The sequence below is a fragment of the Perognathus longimembris genome, chromosome 16 (genome assembly GCF_023159225.1).
Source record: "Perognathus longimembris pacificus isolate PPM17 chromosome 16, ASM2315922v1, whole genome shotgun sequence".
Taxonomy (NCBI): Eukaryota; Metazoa; Chordata; class Mammalia; order Rodentia; family Heteromyidae; genus Perognathus; species Perognathus longimembris.
The window spans coordinates 12,814,273-12,835,748 of NC_063176.1; the positions used below are offsets into that span (position 1 = coordinate 12,814,273).

A 21,476-nucleotide genomic window follows, 5' to 3' on the forward strand; every position below is an offset into this window, starting at 1 on the left:
AAAATTTGTGTTGTTGATTCTACATTTGAAGCTCACATATAAGATAAGCAAAAAGGACTGGGAATATGGCCTAGTGGTAGAGTGCTTGCCTCATATACATGAAGCTCTGGGTTTGACTCCTAAGCACTACATATATAGAAAAAGCCAGAAGTGGCACTATGGCTCAAGTGGTAGAGTGGTAGCCTTGAGCAAAAAGGAGCCACGTACACTGCTCAGGCCCTGAGTCCAAGCCCCAGGACTGGCCAAACAAAAGATAAGCAAAGAAAAGCAACGCCAAGTGAAAGACTATATACAGGGTAAATATACAGGAAGACATTTTCCATTTGGATAGTTATATATGTATGCAGTGAAAAGAACATGCCAAAGAAATGGTATTTGCTGCACACCACAAAGGACATCAACAAAAAAGAGCTATGGGATACCTATGAAGAAGCTGGCTCTGAACACAGCCAAGAATGAATGAATGTGTGTGTGTGTGTGCGTGTGTGCGTGCCCTGGGGCTTGAACTTGGGGCCTAGCTGCTATCCCTGAGCTCCTTTGCTTAAGGATAGTGTTCTACCACTTGAGCCATAGCTCCACTTGTAGCTTTTTGTTTGGGGCAGTTAATTGGAGATAAGAATCTCACAAATGTTTCTACCTGGCTGGCTTCAAACCCCAATCCTCAGATCTCAGACTCCTGAGTAGCTAGAATTATAGGTGTGAGCCACTGGCACCTGCTATGAAGCTAAGAATTTTTGCATTCTGCAGGCTAGATAGACGAGTAGGACAGGAGTTCACATCTTAACAGAAACCTGGAAGGGCTTATGACAGCCTCCCAAGGGAAGATAGACAAGTCGGTGGGAGATGACCCAGCTGCCCCTCAGAGACCTTCCACCCTTTCATGTTCCAACAGGATCACAGGTTCTATTACAGGATTCAGATATGCTGACCTCAAGCTTTCATTCCGTGTGATTATGTACAAAGTCAATAGGTGCCATGCCTTTCCCCATGCAGAGAAAACAAAGAAACAGTGCTTAGGGCTAGAGTATGATTTGGGTCAGAACATGGGCAAGACTCTGGGTTCAATTCCTAGTACTGCAAAATAACAACAACAACAAAAAAAAAATCAGTACCAATCTTTATTCCTATTGTCCTCTACTAAGTACTTCACCAGTTAAGTAAGTAACTCATTCAGACACTAATGGACTATCACTTTACATTACTCCATGGGGAATCACGTTGTGACTGCTGACAGCTTGGCAGTCTCGCCCCCACCCTTTCCTCCCTTTCTGCTTCTCATCAGAACAAGCTGATGAAGAAGCCTGGGTGCACTCTGTAGGAAGTTCAAACAGCCTGCAGCAACCCTCAGCCCAGACTGATCACTGTAATATCCCAAGCCAGTCTCCTTTCCCTGTTTTTTCAAGTTTTTTTCTGGCCAACTTGGGAAGCCCTCCTTGTTCCTCCCCTATCCAGAAACTCTTCATTGTGTAATAAACCTTTCATAGTCTTCTGGTGTGTGAATGTGATGTCATTTTTTACTCCAAAACTAAACATTGTAGGTAGTATCTATGCTGTATTTGTGTAGTGGCTAAAATTTGTTTTGGAGGGCTGGGGATATGGCCTAGTGGCAAGAGTGCTTGCCTCGCATACATGAAGCCCTGGGTTCAATTCCCCAGCACCACATATATAGAAAACGGCCAGAAGAGGCGCTGTGGCTCAAGTGGCAGAGTGCTGCTAGCCTTGAGCAAAAGGAAGCCAGGGACAGTGCTCAGACCTTGAGTCCAAGCCCCAGGACTGGCAAAAAAAAAAAAAAAATTGTTTTGGAGAGGTTTCCTTGGTGAGCGATGGCACCGGTGCGGGGGTGGGGGGGGTGGAGGACAGGGACGACCAGGACGGGACACCACGATGACCATAATACTTGGGTTTTTTTGGTGTTTAAATTGGAGCAAAAATCTTTTGGATTTGTCTCTCTGGCCTGGTTCCCAACCACGATCTTCCAAACTCAGTCTCATCAGTAGCTAGGATACAGGGATGAGCCACCAGTACTTGTTGAAATGTTTTATTTGAATGCTATGGTGGTATAAATTGTTACTCTAAAAATTCATGTTTAAACATTTCAATAAATATATCTGGTAGTACATATTTTCAGTTATCTTCATACTGATATATTCATTTTACAACTTTGAAGGACAAAGGAAATGCAGTTGCAGAGAAAATGCCCATTGTTATTTTTATAGCAAATGATATAAACATTTTGATAGGGAAAAGAGCTGAGAGATCAACTATGACTCGATAACCATGTTCATGACTCATCTCGAGCCTAGCCTTTTAAATCTTATGCTAGTCACCTACCCAAGATGTCCGTCCACATTTCAGCTTCTGTTCTAACCAATCATTGCAAACCCATTTCCTATGTCTAAACACAGTGGATTACTCACAACTGAGAGACTTTGTAGATACTTGAAGCCAAAATGTGCCATATCACCAGTCTCCCCTGATGGCCTTTAATTGTCCCAGTACTGGCAATGCCATCATCCTTTGCTTGTTTTCTCAAGTCCAAAACTGGAGAACCCTGCTTTCTTCTTCCTTTCCCTCCCCCCCAGCCACACCTCCTTAAGTCAGTGAGCTCTGAAAATAATATTTTCCTATATGTCTGAAATCTCTTCTCTCCTAAACTATTTGAAATTCTTAATAGAGAATACTAAAACAGTATCTTTAAATTATCTTTTTGATTACAAAGGCAACGATGATACATAGTTTTTAAACCAAATGAGAACACAATGAAAATGAATTTCTACTACTGTACCAACTTGTGTTGCTCTCCAAAAACAGTCTAGCAATGAAAATAATGGCTGATCATAGGCAATATCCAAGACGATTCTGGAGAATTTTGTAATGCCAGAAATGAAGTACTCAAAAAATATCCAGCATAGATACAGGCATAAGAAAGAAACCAAGTAAAAAAGAATCACAATGGCCAAAGCTGGGACAATTTGAGAAAAAAATATGTAACATTAAGTTATAACACAAAGTAAAAAAGTATCTTTGACTCCATAGTAATTTAATGACAAAGTAAATAAATGGAGGAGAAAAGAGTCATCACTTCTGTTACCTTCCTTCCCCAAATCCATAACCTCAGTCTAAGCATAGGAAAACCATCAAGCATATGCTAGTAGTGTAATTAGTACTTCTTGAAAGAACAGGAAGAAGAAGAGGAAGTGAAGGAGGAGGAAGAAGAGGTAGAAGAAGAGAAAGAGGAGGAAGAGGAAGAAAGAGAGGAGGAGGAGGTAGAGCAGGTGAAGAAAGTGGTAAGGTTCTATAAACACAAAACGGGCATTAGGCAGAAACATAGGAAGCAAACTATGTTCATGAAAATGTGTCATTAATATCAATATGGCAGGTTAGTTATCACATACTACCTTCCAACTTATAGACAGAAGTTAAAAGTTACAAGGTTAAAAAGAATGAACACATGCCTCTGTTCATCTTCTTTTGTTAATTAACTCTAACACTTGGAGCTCTTCTTCTACTTTAGACCTGATCTTGGTCCTTCCACATTTTAAGGGTGGATAATAAAGAGAATAAATCTTAGAGAACAGATGGGGGGAGGGAGTAGGTGAATCTTTAGGCTTGAAATCAGGGCCTGGGCACTGTCCTTGGATTTTTTTTTTTTTTTTTTTTTTTTTGCTAAAGGCTAATCGTCTAACCCTTGAGCCACAGTTCCACTTCTGGCTTTTTCTTTCTTTTTGGTGGTTAATGAGAAGTAAGAGTCTAATGAACTTTTCTGCTTGGGTTGGCTTCGAGCCATGATCATCAGATCCCAGGCTCCAAAACAGATTGTTTTTTTCCTGTTAGTTATGGGGCTTGAACCCAGGAAAGAGGTGCTGTCCTATGAGCTTTAGTGCTCTACCACTTTAAAAAAAAAATCTAGGATTACAAGTGACACTAAGAACAAAATACTCTAAGAACATGCTGCATCTTATGCAAACAAAGTGCTCAATTCCATCACTGCTATAGACAGGTGCACTAGCCTTTGTAGAGACTCCTGGTATAAAGGTGAGCATATCTAAAAAGATAGCATGACCGGCCTTCTCTATCATTTCTGTCCTCAAAATCTGATCAGTCTCCCAAGCCACTCTAATGAGCTGAAAATATTCATATATGGCTGCCATCAACTTGTCACTTTAATGTGCACTTAGCCCCTTCAATTGCTTTCAATGGGCAAGGAAATATAGCTTTTTAAAAATTCTCTATTGTTATTATAAAAGTGGGGTATAAATGGATTACAGAGGGCTACATAAGTCAGATAATGAGTACATTATGTGTCACCCTCTCCCAGTTAGAAAACTAGTTTTAAGAGCCTTAAATCTGCTGAGCGCTGGTGGATCACACCTGTAATCCTAGCTACTCAGGAGGCTGAGATATGAGGATTACGGTTCAAAGCCAGCCCAGAAAGTAAAGTGCATGATCTCCAATTACCCACCAGAAAAGTAGAAGTGGTGCTATGGCTCAAAATGACAGAGGCACTAGTCTTAAGCTAACCAGCTCGGGGACAGCACACACTCCCAGAATTCAAGCCCCACGACCAACCCCTACCCCACCCCCAAAAAAGAGCCTTAAATCTGATGATTATACAAATGAGATTTCTGACCTGTACAACATGGACTAGAAAAATGAACATTTCTAGGCTGGGAATGTGGCTCAGTGGTAGAGTGCTTGCCTACCATGCATGAAACCCTGGGTTCGATTCCTCAGCACCATATAAACAGAACAAGCCGGAAGTGGCACTGTGGCTCAAGAGGTAGATTGATAGCTTTGAGCAAAAAGAAGCCAGGGACAGTGGTCAAGCCCTGAGTCCAAGCCCCAGGACTGGCAAAAAAAAAAGAAAGAAAAATGAACATTTCTTATCAATAATGTTTTTGTTGATATTAGTTCCCTCAAAAATCTTTGTTCCAATAAGGGATACACATAAATAAAGCAAGAACACTCAGACTAATAAATCCCTACTCATCCTTCTTTTTTTATTGAGTAAAGAGCCTCTCACAATAAAAGCTAAACACAACGAATCCCATCAGACACTACGGCAGGAATTTTCACTAAGGGTCATCTAGGTTACAGAGCTGTGCTTCCCACTCCATGACTCACTAGGAAACTACACCTTCTTGCTCTGGGCCAGTTCTGCCCATATGAGTCCCCAAGAACAGAAGGCTGAGCCTAGGAATACTATAAGCTCCTCAGTGCACACTCAGTCCCTGGTGAAGCACAAGAGTTCAGCTGATTGTTACATAAGGAATGATGAAGCTATCCTGAGCACCACTAAATATGAGCAAAACCAGTATAACTTAGCACAACACATATTAACTTTTATTTCTTCTGATTTTATCTGCATAAAAGGTGCTATAAGGGAAAATAATCAATGGGAGTTATATTTCTCATCAAAGGTTTCCAATTCAACTTCACAGAAATGACTATGAACATGATGTTGATCCATTTTAACCACAAATAAATGGTATATACTTTAAGTGATATGTGAGTGTATATTCCAAACAGATTCAGTTAAATTATATTTTTCCCTCTCTCTGGAGAGAAATATCTCAGCATACACTAGGCTAATCAATTTGAGTATTAGATAAAAATAGTTTAATGCATTATCATTTTCAGAAGTTATACATCAAAAGTTCACGTATTTGGACAGATAGGACTACCTTAGAACATGGAGTATAAAGGAGGGGGGAGAGGAGAGAGGAAGAGGAGGAGAGAAAGAGGAGGAGAGGAAGAGGAGGAGAGGAAGAGGAGGAGGATAGGGGAGGGGAGAAGGAAAGGGGGAAAGGAAAGAGAGAAGAGAGAAGAGAGGGGAAAGGAGGGGAGAGGAGGGGGGAAGGGAAAGAAGGGAGAGGAGGAGAGGGGAGACAGGAGAAAGGATAATGGAGAGGAAGGAGGAGAGGAGAGGGAAGGGGAGGGGAGAAAAGGAAAAGAGAAAGGAGGGGAGGGGAAAGAAGGGGAGGACAGAGGAGAAAGGAGGGGAGGGTGAAGGAAAAAGGAGAGAGAGAGAGAAGAAAAAGGAGAGAGGAGAGAAGGGAAAGAGGATGAGAGGAAAATTAGGGGAGGGGAGGGGAGGGGAGGGGAAGAAAGGAAAAAGGGGAGGAGAGTGGAGAGGAGGAGAAGGTAAGGGAGGGTAGAGGAGGGGAGGAGAGGGGAAATAAATAAGGGAAGGGGAGGAGAGAAGAGTGCAGAGGAGAAAAAGGAGATGAAAGAGGGAGGAGAGACGAGAATAGGAGAAGGGAGAGACAGAGACAGACACAGAGATGTACTTACTTATCTTCTCCCTTCTCATTTTCTATAACAAAGTGGATGGCCTGCAATATTAGTTAAACCATTAAGAAGAAATACCTGATCGAGCAATGCCACTGTCCCTGTCTTCATTCTGTCCTCTGCTCGGCATATCAACTGGTGTGCTGTGTGCTAAGATACAAGTACAAGGAACATGTTATTAGATTTTCCAACATTAGGAAAGTGTTTTTTAAAGCCACAGTAATTTTCATACTTTAAAGGAGATAACTGTTATTTGGACTGAGTTTAAATTCAATACATAAAAAAGGGTTAGAGCAAAAAGGAAACAAAATAATCAGTCTTTATTCTACTGGAGCACACACAGACATTTTTGAATGATATTCAACTTTTGAAAAAGAACATTTCACACATTCAAAAAGGTTTCTGTGCTTATAACTCCCCTCTTGGCTGACAGAAAATACTTATATTCATGTCAAGTATATCTTATTCCACTTGCTTTCCATATACACCCATACACAATACTATTGTACAGTTAATAGGAAAAAACTTATGCCCTTCATGCCTAAAGTATCATAGCCTTCTAGGAAGGCTTTATATTGAAATAAGCTGTACAGTTACTGAGCTGGAAAACAGATAAAAAGTTGCTCTACTGAGTTTTACAACACTCAAGAGGTCCAGAGTCCTGTCAGATAGTTGCCAGAATCTTTTGAAGCATGTTTTATTTTCACAAATTTAAAAACAGAATATAAACAATGTACCCCCACCGTAAGTGGCTGGGAGGGCATCATTTCATTAAGGTGTCAAATAACTGTGGGGCTCAACATATTTCCACCTACAAATAAAAACCATTTTTCATACTAACAATCTTAAATTACTAATAATAAAGAACCCCATACTTGTTCATCTTTGCTAGCCTTTGCTAGTCTTAGCTGGCAAAGCCAGTTAAATCTCAGAAAATACCCAGAATACCAAGATGACTATGCCTGCTAGGAACCTAGAAATTGTTCTTACTACTTAAATAAAAGTGACAGAAAGGGATAGATAGATCGATAAATAGATATAGCATCCATGCTCTTATTAGAGTGACATTTAGAGAGACTCCATGCATGTAATGATGCAAGTAGATAAATGTATAATGGACACCATAGTAAAGGAAAAGCATTCACAGCAGCAGAAGAGGCTCAGGAAAGTCAGGAAAAAATAATCCTCTTAGAAACACTAAGGGCTCATTTCAGATCAAAACCATCTTATACTGTGGTACTGACAGAGATATTTACAATAAAAGTTACGAGTAGAAATGTCAAACGTCATCCATTTGACTATATTTGAAGCTAATATCTCTTATCCAAAGAGCCCCTTGGGTTTCTAGAGAAGCACAAGTAGATTTTTCCCCAAGAACCTGCATTGGATTTATTAATGCGTTTTGGCCACACTATACTCAGCATTCCACACAAACCTGCAAAGAAAGAAGCACTCCGGGTGAGCCGGAGAGGTCCTCCTTCAGCCACCCCCTGCAGCAGCTTGCTGCTGCAAGCCTGTAGCAAACCTAGAGCAGAAACACACAGGAGACAGCAAACAAAGAACACACATACACACAAATAAACATAGATTAAAGATAATGCAAAACCAAACCAAAACAACACAACACAACAAACTCAAATAAAGCAAAACACACCATAATAGTGGTACTCGAGAGAAAAGTCTTTTTATGTCTCATTTTACCTAGGTTACTTCCAGTACGACCAGGCCCCAAAGCATTCTGATTTGTGTTCAGTTTTCCCATATGAGAATCTTGGTTGATGTACTCAAAGCTGTCTTGCAAACTAAATCCAGAGTGGGGAGGGAGAGAGAAGAAAAAAGATATCAAAAGGCTAATAAAGCTACTTTCCAGTAGATACACTCCCAAATACAGACAACTAATCAGTCAGTGCACAATGGTTTTCTCTATAAATAAATGAAATGTCACACATACCAAGGAAAATAAAATTGGCAACTGTGGAAAACTTGGAGAAAAGCTTTTTGGAAGTCACCCAATGCATACTAAATGCATCCTACCCATTTCATATCCTATAAAAGGTCTAAATTTTGCTTCAGTGACTGACATGTAAATACTGCTATTCATGTCTAAATTTCACTTAACAACTGACTCCCAACATGTTGTTATTCATTTCAAGGACTTCACACAAATCTTCAAAGTGAATTTAATTTTAACTCTAGGCTAACATCTATGAATAATTCAGCAACTTTTTTCAGGAGGAAGATAAGTTGAAACTATGAAGAGTTTGACTTCACAATTTCTAAAAACTTTGAACTTGTAAAAAATGTGAGGAGGCAGATTCAAATTTTTTCTTTTCTTTTTTCTAAGTCTGAGAACTGGACTCAACTTGGTACCCAATGCTTCCACTCAATAGCTAGCACTCTACCAACCAAACTACACTTCCAACCCTTAAAAATATTTTTTTTAACTAAGTATCAGGGCTGGGAATAGGGCCTAGTGGTAGAGTGCTTACCTCACATACATGAAGCCCTGGGTTTGATTCCTCAGCACCCCATACATAGAAAAAGCAAGAGGTGGCGCCATGGCTCAAGTGGTAGAGTGCTAGCCCTGAACAAAAAGAAGCCAGGGACAGTGCTCAGGCCCTGAGTTCAAGCCCGAGAGGCACGGGGGGGGGGGGGGACCCAAAACAAAAACTAAGTATCAATTTTTTTAAATATCTGATCTTAGTACACCCTGGATACTGTATATACGTGTATTAGAACTAGGGAAAGGAAAGGGAATACCAAAATCGAGAGACAAAGGATAAAAAGACAAACCATTCCAAAAACAATACTTACAAAACCATTCGGTGTAAACCAACTGTATAACTCATGGGGGAGGGGGGAATGAGGGAGGAGGCAACAAGTTGAATAAGAAATGAACTCACTGCCTTACATATGAAACTGTAACCCCTCTGTACTTCACTTGGACAATAAAGAAAAAATTGCAGAAAAAAAGAAAAAGGGAGTAATTTCACATGGTATATTAAAAAATAACAGCAACAATGATAAACCAGTATCAAATTTTTGAGGAAAATACTGCATAGTGAAGTCAAAGTAATTTTTACCTAATTCTGAGATTGGTATTTTACTATAATGGACCTAGAGTAATAAAATATTTAGGAAATTCTAAGGATCTTTGGGATAAGAGTTATTAACTAGTTGTGGTGCTGCATGCCTATAATCCTAGCACTCCATACTGAGGTAGAAGATCTCCACTATGAGACCAAAATAAAGGGGGGGGGGGAATAAACCTAAGTGTTTAAATTATTTTTGAAGGGTTAGCAAAGACTAAATGGTACTAAGGTATGCAGTGGAATATATTTTCAATTTCCCAAGATTATTAAAAAATAATATGGGGGCTGGAGATGTAGCCACATGGTAGAGTGCCAGCCCTAAGTGACTGAGTGACTGAGTGAGCGAGCAAACAAGTTCATCAGAGTGTGGGGGTTGCCCTGATACTGATTCCAAAATAGCGGTGGGTAGGGTAGGAGGAAGAAAAAAAGAAAGAAGGTGAATATTTTGAGATACACTCTAACTAACACAGTAAACCACAATAAAAGCTGTTGATCAATATGCCTTTGGGAAAAGAGGACAGAGAAACAGGTCTGTTGAGTGGATAAGTACTAGAGAGAGGGGTTGGGCTAACAATGATGAAAAAAGATAAATATGGTCAAAACAGATTGCCAACGTGTATGAAAATAGAACAATGAAATTTACTGAAATTGTATTAGAAAGGGGGGGAGGAAGGGATAAGGACAGAGAAAGAGTGATTGATTGGAAAACATATGCATGCACAGAAACACAACTGAACCTTGTATAGCTAATGTATGACAATTATGACAATAATAAAAATAACATGGGCTGGGGGTGGGGCAGTAAAGCACCTGCATAGCAAGTGCAGGGTACGAGGTTCTGAGTTCAAACACCAGCACTAACCACATACACAAAAAAACACCCTGATCTGATCTCAAACAATTTATAATTTTAATGTCTTTTACATTTATCAAAGTATAACATTCTTCATTATTTTATTTTTAAAAGCACAGGAATTTTTTCTGCTCGAAAGTTAAAAATGCATAAGCAGATAAACTTAAGTGGAAGTTTAAGTTAGATACTTCAGTATAGTTGGTCCACAAAGAAGTATAAAAAGAGGTATAAAGGCTAGGAATGCAGCTCAGTGTCACACAAAGGACTTGGGTTTCATCCCCAGTACCAAAAAGAAAAACAGAATGAATATAATCCTAGCTATTCAGAAGGATAAGAACTAAAGATTTGGGTTCAAATAGTCCAAGCAGGAAAATCTATGAGAGTCCACCTTCAAAATAACCAAAATTTGGGGAGTGTGGCTGAAATAGTAAAAAACAAAACAAAACAAGCAAACCAACAAAAAAACAAAACCAGCTGAGCAAGCAAGTCAAGCAAGCATGTAGCTGAGTTCAAACTCCCATACTGCAAAAAACTAAAGTTTAAAAAATTGGGAAATCAATACTAAAAACTCAAAAGATTACATGACCCAAGTACCCATCAATCACAAAGGCTAAACTGACTATTTAGGATAGATGGAAAACACAGACAACCACAGTCATGCCAGGGCCATATATCTGGGAAAAAAAAAAAAGCAAAAACAAAGTACTTTCAATCCTTGAGAAATATGTAAGATTTCTGTAAAGATAAAATAAGCTAAAGTCATGGTTCATGCTCATCCCAGCATTTGGGAGGCAGCAGTAAGATTGGACTGCCAGCCAGTTAAAGCCAGTCTGGGCTAAATAGCAAGAGCATGTAACAAAACAATGCAACCCCCTCCATAAAATCATTCATGTAACTTATTTCTTTTTCCCTTTCATATTTTCAAGAGAAGTAAAACCTGATGACTGGCAGTAGGTACATAGGGATGACAAATGGTGACCCGAGACCAAAGCAATCAATTATTTGTTTTAAGGCCAGCTCAGAAAGTCAAGGCCCTTTCCCACGCACTATTAGAAAGTATAACTCCTGTGTTTATCTGCACTCATCTGGCTTCACATTTTAAAATATCTTATGTCCTTCAAAGCAGTCTATGCAGAAACAGACCCACATAAAGGGAGAGAGTGAATTCCCACACTTACTTATTTGTACTTCCACAGAAGCTACCCATTCTAGCAGAGAAGACTTTACTAATCATTAGTTGGGGAGGAGAACTGAAAAAAAAGAGAGGAGAAATGAAATGAGTTTTTAAATTAAGGAGTCAACATTTCCATACCATTTCTCACAAGCAGAAGTTGGTCAACCTCACCGTATATAGTGTATCTTTAAGGTAGAGCCTTTGTAGCTCATTGCAACTGAGCCAAACATCATTTCCCCCAGCATGTTGATGTCAGAAGCCGGTCTTGTATACTATATGCAAGAAACCAAAATCAAAGTCAGTACATGGAACAATGGGATGTATAACGCAGTAGAAAACAACGTTTATTAATCTCTGGGACACCTCTCTTTAGTTATTACATAATTATAACTATGTTCTTAAAGCTGCAGTTGGTCTTTTTACAATCATAATCTATAATAACTTTCTTCCCAAATATTAATGTTGACTTCTTTATATTCAATGTGCTCATGCAAAACTGAAGTGTTTAATCAGAGATCTTTTAAAAATTCTAAGAAACAAAAATTATCATTATTTCCTTTTAAGCTCTAAGTAAAGCACATCCTAAAAAGAAATATGGGTCAGTATTATTCACTAATTAACAGTGTTAGTCAAGCTACTGAGGAGTAGGAGATTAGAAAGATAGTGGTTTGAGACCAGCCTGGGCAAGAAGTTGTGTGATTATAGTCCAGGTATGCTATCCTATCCTATGCCTGTGTTCTCATCGACAAGGAAAGCCATAGGTGAGAGAAACACATTCTGAAGTTTGCCTTATAAAAAAATCTTCTGAGACCCTGTTAGAAAAACAAAAGCAAAACAAACAAACAAAAAAACGTAAAGCAAAAAGGGGCTGGGAGATATGGCTCAAGTCAAATCCTAAAACTGCCACCCCCCCCCCCCAAATCACAGTACACACACACACACACACACACACACACACACACACACACAGACAGACAGAGTTACCAACTGGTATGGGAAAGGTTTTGTGTAGGCCCAAACAATAAATCTGATTAAATGTTTTACAAAAATATTTTAAAGTACCCAACTCTCTCCACTTCTGCCCAGTCTCATTCTTTTTTATCTTTAAATTTTTTCACTTTAGGGAGATGCTAAGTACCAGCTACATCCTGCATTTGTATTCTTTCATTTGCATTTTTGTCAGCCTGGCCTAACTTTGCCTCTACTACTCCATCTATTCCATCTGCTCTAATGTTCATCTGTGCTTTCCTTTATGTTGAACAGATATTGTCCAGTTTTGTTTACTAAAGTTCTCTCCCTATAGCTGATGCTGGTAATAATTTTCCTTCTGGAGTCTCTTCTCTTCAGATCAACATTTGAATATGGTTGTTTCCAGGAGGATACACCTGCTTCCAGCCTGCATTTTCCACCATTCTTCTGACCCTACTGACTATTTACACAGAAATATCCATCCCTATCTTTATCTCTAGGACCTGCCCAATTTCTGGGTTCTAAAGTCCATTATCTCTGGCTCATACCTGTAACCCCAGCTACTTAGGAGGCAGAGACTTGGAGATATATATATACTTGAGGAGAGCCTGGGTAAAAAAGTAAACAAAACCCTATCTCAATAAAAATTCGTAGGCATGGTGGTATCTGTCTATCATCCCAGCTATGTGAGAAGCATTAAGTAGAATGATCACAGTTCAGGTAGGCAGGGGTTAAAGCAAACAAACAAAAAGATCTCAAAAATAACCAAAGCAAAAAAAAAAAAAAAAGGCTGAGTGTATGGCTCAAGTTGTAGAGTGTTTGCCTAGCAAGTATGAGTCCCTGAACTCAAAGCCTAGTACCACCAAAATAATAATAGAAATAACAATAACGTCTACAACAATGCACTGGGTAGAAGATTGTTTCGATATGCTCAGTTCTAATGACAACCTAAGGAACAGGGAAGATATAAAATTTGAGCAATAAGTATGCCATAGGAACCCTAGTACAGCATGACGAAAACCAATCACCTCTCTATATGCTGACCTATCAGCCAGATTCTCTGCTAGAGTGCTCTCCACACAGGGCAAACACTGAAAGTATCCTTGACAATCACTTCTGAATCTTTCCATTGGTTTCAACTCCAACCACTCACATACATGCACACATAAATATTCTCGCTATACACAGTGGCACATTAGGAAAGAGAAAGAAAAACCTGATAGCCTTGCTAATAGGGGCTGGGTTCTTCCTTGGTTAGAGCTCACATCAACCTTTTCCCACTATGTATACATTCTTTACTAATAACTTGTACCGTTGTCTCCACTTTATCATCTGTGTTTTCTAAGGGTACAAGGGCCTGTACTGTGATTATCAACTAGCTGAAAATGTCAATACATACTGTTTAAACAGCAATTGCTGTAAAATAAAGACAAATGCATGGCACAAATTCTGACTACAAAGTTAATGAAGTTGGGAGGCTGAGATCTGAGGATGGTGGTGCTAAGCCAGCCTAGGCAGGAAAGTCTGTAAGACTTTTATCACTAACAAACTATTCAAAAAAGGCCAGAAGTGGAAGTGGTTCTGTGGCTCAAGTGGTAGAACATTAGCCTTGAGCACCAAGAGGCTCAGGGATGGTGTCCAGACCCTGAATTCAAGCCCCAACCCTCGGGGGAAAAAAAAAGTTCTATATATCCTGATTCAATTAATAGTCCTCTGCTATTCAATGTTCATTAAATATTTCTTCCCTTTTATCTCATTAGTCACTATTTCTCAATAGCCCTATTCCTTATCCTCCAATGCCTCAAACATACTTGGACATACATGCACAGTACAAAGAATGTCATCTGTCTCCCCCTCACATTCAAGGCTGGAACTGTCATTTCTTTCCCTTATGCATGACTTTCCTCCTAATATTGATGATTTCTATTTTTCAAGGAAGGATGGTCACATAAATTTCAAGAATTCTTAAAACGTTCATGTAGCAAAACTGGAAAACACAGAATTATTATTCTGTGGCAGACAGCACGAAACAAGACTTTTTCTCATTTACAGTATTTTCTCCTCACTCATTATGAATTACACTGCATCACCTCTGCTTGAGAATAGGACTTATAGATGGAAAAAAGCCAAAGTGTGAAAACGGCACTAACAGAAAAATTTAGAGTCACTGTTAAATGCTTTTCCTCACAATCAGTCCTGGAACACAGCCCTCAAGTGGGTATACTCCCTGAGAAGACTTTATGTCAATTATTTCAGCCCCAAGCATGGTTCTAGAACAGGCTGATCTTACCTGGTACTTTGGAAGCTGCTCCTTGGCTTGTGGTAAAGACCCTCCAGAAGAACTATGGGAAAAGGTGCTACTATTGCTGCTGTCGCTGCAGCTGCTGCTGACACTATTAACACTGCTTCCTCCTTGACAGCATTTGGCTGACATTTTAACAGGTATATCTTCTGTTTTCTGGATGAAAAGAGGCAGGAAAGGAAAAGGGTCATTAAATATTATCAGGCTTCTTCAATGTACTCTTCACTGAAATGATTTTATCAAAACATTGTAGTTCCTGTGTTGCATTAAAAACCAGAAGCTCTTTTAAATTTTTCTTTATAATGATTACAAAAATATATTTCTTAATATCTATAATATTTAAGAGAAAAAGGATACTAGAAAAAGGGTTCTAGACAGAAAATGTTGGGAAATTAAGGTTTATTCTCCTTAAATAACTATTAGTATTTACATCTAAAGCCATACTGTAAAATCAATGATGAAAACTGGCTGTGGTTTGGTTATTAGGCTTTAGTACCTATAAAGTAATAATGTATGAAACTGGTGAGGAACAAGATGCCAATTCAAGTTTAAAGTTTTATAAAGCAAATGGAAGAAAACACAGCTATTAATTTGGATAGACAGTTCCTCTGGTACTCCTTTAAAGGTAACAAGAAAAACCAAGAGGCTGAAATTGTGAAAGATGAAGCCAAACACTGAAACAGGAGCTGCTGTGAACTACAACAGAGCATGTGATGGGAATCTGGTCTTTAAAGGTTAGAGGCAACAGATACTATACACTCCCTGAGGTAAAGTTCATTGGTAATTTTTATGACAGGGATATAAGTGTCTAAAGATACCCCAGTATTTTTCACCATCATCATCTACCATATTCCCTACAGGAGTAGCCTGCAGCCTCCATGAGAAGTGGTTTCTATTCTGAATATTCTTTGCCTTTTTTTTTTTCCTTATGTAGTTTTTGAAAAACCATGAATGCAACTGCAGCTTTATCTAATCTTCAATGTGACCGTCACAATGGTGGTCTATTATTGCAAATGCCTGCAGTCATGTGCTTGATATAAACTCATGACATGCTGTGCTTAGTAAGGGAGTAGAGGAGTTGTAAATAGGAAAAGAACATAGGGAAAACATAAAATGTGCTGGTCCACAACAGTCAGTCACTCCAGCACTGACAGTGCTCAATGCTGTACTGTGTTAACCGGAACACCCAGCACTTCTTCAACACCCTCTTCAAATCTAGCTGCTACTTAACACCACTTAAACTAGAAACACAACCCCTAAGAAGCAGAAACCATGGGGAGTTCTACTTGCTTCTGACTGCCTACTCCTCTGGCTGGAGTACAGCACACTGAATGGTCTATAATTAGAGGGAGTACCAACTACATTCTTTTATAGTCTTGAGCAAGCTACAAATGTCCCTGAACCTAAACTGTCTTTTTGATTAAATGAATACTTCTAAGAAAGTCTATAGCCTAGATTCCAGTTACCATTGCTCAGGGATACGGACTGACAACTCCAGTTTCCTTTGGAAACCATTTTTCCTCCATCTGCTACCACTGCTAGCTGCTATAGCAATAGGAATATAGGCGTCTATCCTGTGTCCAGTAGATAATGTGTCAAGTGCAGGCTCACCTAACCTTTTGATCTCTACCATTAAAGCCTAGGTGAGTCACCTGAGAGATTCCCCAGACCTCCTCTCTACCGATCCAACAAGCTCAACAACCACTGTAATGATTAGCTACCTGGTAGAATGCCACCATAAAGTACTATATAGTACATTTCCTTTCTGTAAAAATGATCCTTATCAAAAGCAGGAAAACAGCTCCTTGGCCCTGATAAGACAACACTATTATAAATTGCTTATTCATTTAACTACAGATTCTATAAGCTGCCAAAACAAAACATGAAAAAAGTGAATACTAGATATATTTAACTTATAAACAACTAAAGAAATATGGCGGTAAAAATGAAAGGTTCCATTGTGACAATAAGTATCTAGGACTAATATTCAACCAGCCTCAGCAAGGTACAGATTTTTCTCAATTCAGACAATTCCTAGTGTCTACTACCTTTCCTTACCCAACCCCACTCCCCACAAAAAAGAAAAAAAAAGGAAATAAATACAAGTCCCCTTGGTCAGTTAGGGCTAAGAAACGCTGTATTTTGAGGTTGACAATACATTTTAGCATATTAAAACCCTATTTAAGCTTGTTTAACCCAATTCTATAATACCTTTTATATAATTTCATTTAAAATAAAATTCAAAGCCAGGCACTGGTGGCTCATACCTGTAATCTTAGTTACTGGGGAGGCTGAGATCTGAGGACAGCAGTTTGAAACCGGCGCAGGCAAGAAAGTTCAAGAGACCCTTATCACTTTACCCAAAAAGCTGGAAGTAGAGCTGTGGCTCAAGTGGTAGAGTACTAGCCTTGAGCAAAAGAGCTTAGAGATAGCACCCAGCCCTGAGTTCAAGCCCAAGGACCAGCAACCAAAAACTAAATAAATAAATAAGATTAAATTTTATTTACAATTAAATTATACTGGCCTAGAATAGATAATCCTTCTATTTCTGCCTCCTAGATGCTGGGATTATAAATGCATACTACCATGCCCAGCTTTATACTACTTGTTAATGTCTACGAGAAACACTGGACAGAATGACGTATTAATTTCCTTTTTAGACAAGCTAGTTGCTTTAAAAATGTTAGTTCTATTCTGTTGCTATTTGATGCATACACATGGTCTCAAAATCCTATTGGACTGCAATCACCAACAAGTCCTGATGTTTATGGTATACTGTTGGCTCCTATCATGATTATGTGCTAACAATTTCATCTGTGTTCATTAATGAACATGTGTATGCCTGTCTTGGGAAAGAGATATGCTTATGTTTCTTTGGAGCCATTATTGGCTGTATAATATAGTTCAGACAGGAGAGTGTGCATTAATAAGTTACTGATCAAAGAAAACAATGCAGCATTTCTTACCTTGGCTGCCACCTCTTCCATCTTTTGAACAGCTTTGGAATCAAATAAGACTTGTCTGCCTCTCCTCTCGCAGTCCTGGTACACAATCAGGCGAATCTCACTTACATCCAAGTCTGAACACGACCAACTGTCAATTCAAAAGGGAGAGAGCAGTTACTTTATCTGCAGTGCTTGGATAATCTTGTATAGTAAATTTTCCAGGTGATGTGCCTGTGTGCACGTCAGAGAGCCACATATGTGCAGACAGTGATCCCCTCATACTCACACAGCTAGTAAATCTGGAGCAGGTAGCTTCAAATGTAAACACCACTGGGGCCACAACAAATTCTAGTTATTATCACAAACGGTAAGAAGAATACTTTAAATAGTAAACCATTGGAAAAAAAACTTCTTCCAAAACCAGTATGGGTACAGATGGAAGCCAGAAATTGCAAGCTTCTGTGTCACTGGACAGGAGACTATCTAAAGCAAATCAGTAGAGCCTTCTCACTCCCTGTCCCCGTCAATCACTCAAGTCAAACTAAAAGGAGTACATACCCTAAAATTTACTGATTACTGGTTCGATCCCCAGGAAACAACCACACACACACACACACACACACACACACACACACACACACACACACAGATGTCAGAAGAAAGGAATTAAAGAGTATAGTGGGCATATACATCCATTTAACACATACTAGAGTGTTGTATTCTAGGCTCTGTGGCCAGAGAGCCAGTAATTTATCAAACAGACTTGGAGCCTATTATCCCAGCTTCTCAGGAGGATGAGATCTGAGAATCAAAGTTCGAAGCCAGCCTGAGTAGGAAAGTCTGTGAGATACTTATTTCCAATTAACCACTAAAATGCCAGAAGTAGCTAAGTTGTAGAGTGCTAGTCTTGAGGGGGAAAAAAAAGCCCAATGACAGCATGCAGGAACTGAGTTCAAGCTCTAGGACTGGCACAAAACAAAAACAACAACAACAAAACCAAAAACCTTTGTTCCTACCCTCATGGAGTTCACAGCTTAGTGAGGACTATAGGGTAATGCCCAAATATAAATGTATAACTACAAAACATCACAAGTGCAAAAAGGTAAAGGATATGAAAGAGTTATAGATTTCCAAATTTAAGGGGTAAGAAAGAGGCAGAGAGTTCCTGCAGAGTTAAAATGGTGTTTAAATTCAGACCAGAAAATAAGAGTTAAAGTGAATAAAGGCAGCACCAGGAGGTGGAAGAGCTCAGCAGCACAGGAAAAGGGAAAGAGCAGGGCTCTAAGGCAGGCCAGAGGCAGGATCTCAAGAGCTGCCAAGGAAAACAGATGGCTGATAAGATCAGATCATCAGACTACTCTAAGGAAAGTGGGGATGGGACTGATTGAGGAGCAGACAGTTGAGAAGCTTGGAAAAGGGAATAGGTAAGATAAAGGTCATTAAAAAGATGCTATTTTTTTGGGGCTAGGTTAATACTCTTAGATAAAAAAAAAGTAATCCACAAATTAGATTTTTCCTTCCTTTCCCTGTTTTGTACTTAGATACAAAAGAGGGCTGAACAATTACATAAAACTTCACCACTGAGTAACTGTCCTGTGGTCAACAGTATAGTAAAAAGTGCTAAAAGATTTTCATTCTTATCAGGGGCTTTAATACATAATGCAAACCTCAAGATACTAACTTGCAAACTATTCCATTAGATGTATCCCATTGTTAAAAAAAATGTATATACAGTTTTTCTGTCTTTAAGAAATTTAATGATAAGTCCTTTATTGCTTTAATACAAAACTGGGGGGTTTTTTTTGCTTATTTTTGGATAGAACTAAAGTTTGAACTCGGGCCTTGTACTTGTTAGACAACCACTTTACCACGTGTAAAAGAGAAAAGTGGAATTAAAGAACAGATTTCACATGACAACATATATTGGAAGAACACTGCAACCTAACTTCATTCCTTCCACACACCTTGAGCACTTGGCTTGACTCAGTCACCAAGAAAGGTACTGAACAGAAATCAACCAGGTCTAGTTGATCTGCAGTCCCATTATTTCCTCAAAGAAACGCGTGAATATCTAAATCCACTACACTGTTAAAAGTACTAAGAAGAATTCTCTAAATGACTCATGGGGAACTTAAAAAGAATGTAGAGAGCACATCTATACAGTGGGGGTAAGGAACAGACTCAAGTCACAGGACTTGATGACTAGAACATGGATTGGTAATCACCAGGGCAAACAGTTTCTAACTTGAGCTCTGCCTCTTTAACACATATGACTAATTTGAGAAAGCTTCAACTCTGATATTGGGCTTTCCCAAATTATGTCTGCCTTATCTGTCACACAAATTTTCCAGAAAAGGCAAGTATGGAAGCATTTTTTAAACTTTTGTAAAGGGCTGGGAATAGGGCCTAGTGGTAAAGTGCTTGCCTAGCATACATGAAGCCCTGGGTTTGATTCCTCAGAACCACATATATAGAAAAAGCTGGAAGTGGCGCTGTGGCTCAAGTGGTACAGTGCTAGCCTTGAGCAAAAAGAAGCCAGGGACAGTGCTTAGGCCCTGAGTTCAAGCCCCAGGACTGGCAAAAACCAAAACAAAACAAACTTTTGTAAAGCATAATTCAAAGATCAATTCAGATACATAATCCCTTAACTAAAATCCTTGGGGCCTAATGTTTCAGAATTCCTATTTTAAAAAGATTTTAGGAATGTGTTCATCCTACATTATTATGTAATACCTCCTCCAGAGTTTGAGATGTAATCTAACTTCAAAATCAAACTAATATTTCACCAGCCCAAGTCACAAATGCTTAAACTAAGTGGATTAGAGACTATAAATAGCTTCATATGAATTATTATGAGTTCCACAAAATTTTCTAGAGATTTGAGGACTTTAGAATTGTAGGATAAAAGACTGACCATCTATTGATAATGAGCATGTCTGAGGGAAGGACAAAAGGCTAGAATATGTAACTTTCAGGACCCCTACATTTTTCCTGAATCTAGCTGATCCCTAACAAAGATATTAGCCAAAAACTGATGTGTAAGGAGGTTGCAGCTGAGCTTATTTCCCACTCCAGAACACTGAAACTGGTAGTAAAAGTCACAAGTTAAAACTGAGTAAGACTGACTCTCTCTCATGTTTTTACAACACAATGATAGAACATTAAAAGATGAGTCACAATGCAGCCTGAGGTTTGGGAGCTACCAAGTACATGAGAGGAAGGCCATTTCTTTTCTCTGCTCAGGGTCATGAAAGATATAAGTCTTCAAGAATACTGGTTTATGTGAGTTTAAGAACCTCTCAGAGAGCTGGGGAGATGAACTAGTAGTAGAATACTTGCCTAGCATACATGAAGCCCTGGGTTCGATTCCTCAGCACCACATATAAAGAAGAGAAAAAAAAGCCAGAAGGGGCACTGTGGCTCAAGTGGTAGAGTGCTAGCCTTGAGCAAAAAGAAGCCAGGGACAGTGTTCAGGACTTGAGTTCAAGGCCCAGGACTGGCAAAAAATTATAATAAAAAACAACAACAACAACTTATGCCCAGGCTGGTTTTGAACTGCAACTCCCAGATTTCAGATTCCTAAGTAGCTAGGATTACAGAAGTAAGCCAGTGTTACTAGGCACATACATATGTTTGATCCAGAAAAACCCCACTTCTAGAGTTTAGCCCTATAGATAAACTTACAAGATGGAAAACAATTATATAGAAAAAAGAATTTCACTGTGGTATTCTTGGACATAGCAAAGGAATGGAAACAAAACTGTCAATATCAAATGATTAAACATTATGGTGGTTCATTCACTGGAGTTCTATATGCTATGGTGACTGAGGAGGTTCCTTATGTAGTTAA

General features: G+C 39.0%; 1 protein-coding gene across 4 annotated transcripts in view; it reads right to left on the bottom strand.

The window, feature by feature from the left end:
- The window catches only part of Fnip2 (folliculin interacting protein 2), a 106,990-nt gene that overhangs the window by 45,908 nt on the left and 39,606 nt on the right, over positions 1-21,476 (bottom strand). For 2 of the 4 annotated variants that reach the window (XM_048364724.1, XM_048364727.1), the window contains exons 2-8: positions 17,648-17,774; positions 14,670-14,837; positions 11,582-11,682; positions 11,415-11,486; positions 7,993-8,093; positions 7,727-7,816; positions 6,370-6,441 (exon numbers count right to left, since the gene is read on the bottom strand). In XM_048364724.1, the coding sequence (XP_048220681.1) occupies positions 6,370-6,441; positions 7,727-7,816; positions 7,993-8,093; positions 11,415-11,486; positions 11,582-11,682; positions 14,670-14,837; positions 17,648-17,774 (731 nt within the window). The remainder of the gene's footprint in view (positions 1-6,369; positions 6,442-7,726; positions 7,817-7,992; positions 8,094-11,414; positions 11,487-11,581; positions 11,683-14,669; positions 14,838-17,647; positions 17,775-21,476) is intronic. The other 2 variants (XM_048364726.1, XM_048364728.1) reach the window with 1 other exon arrangement.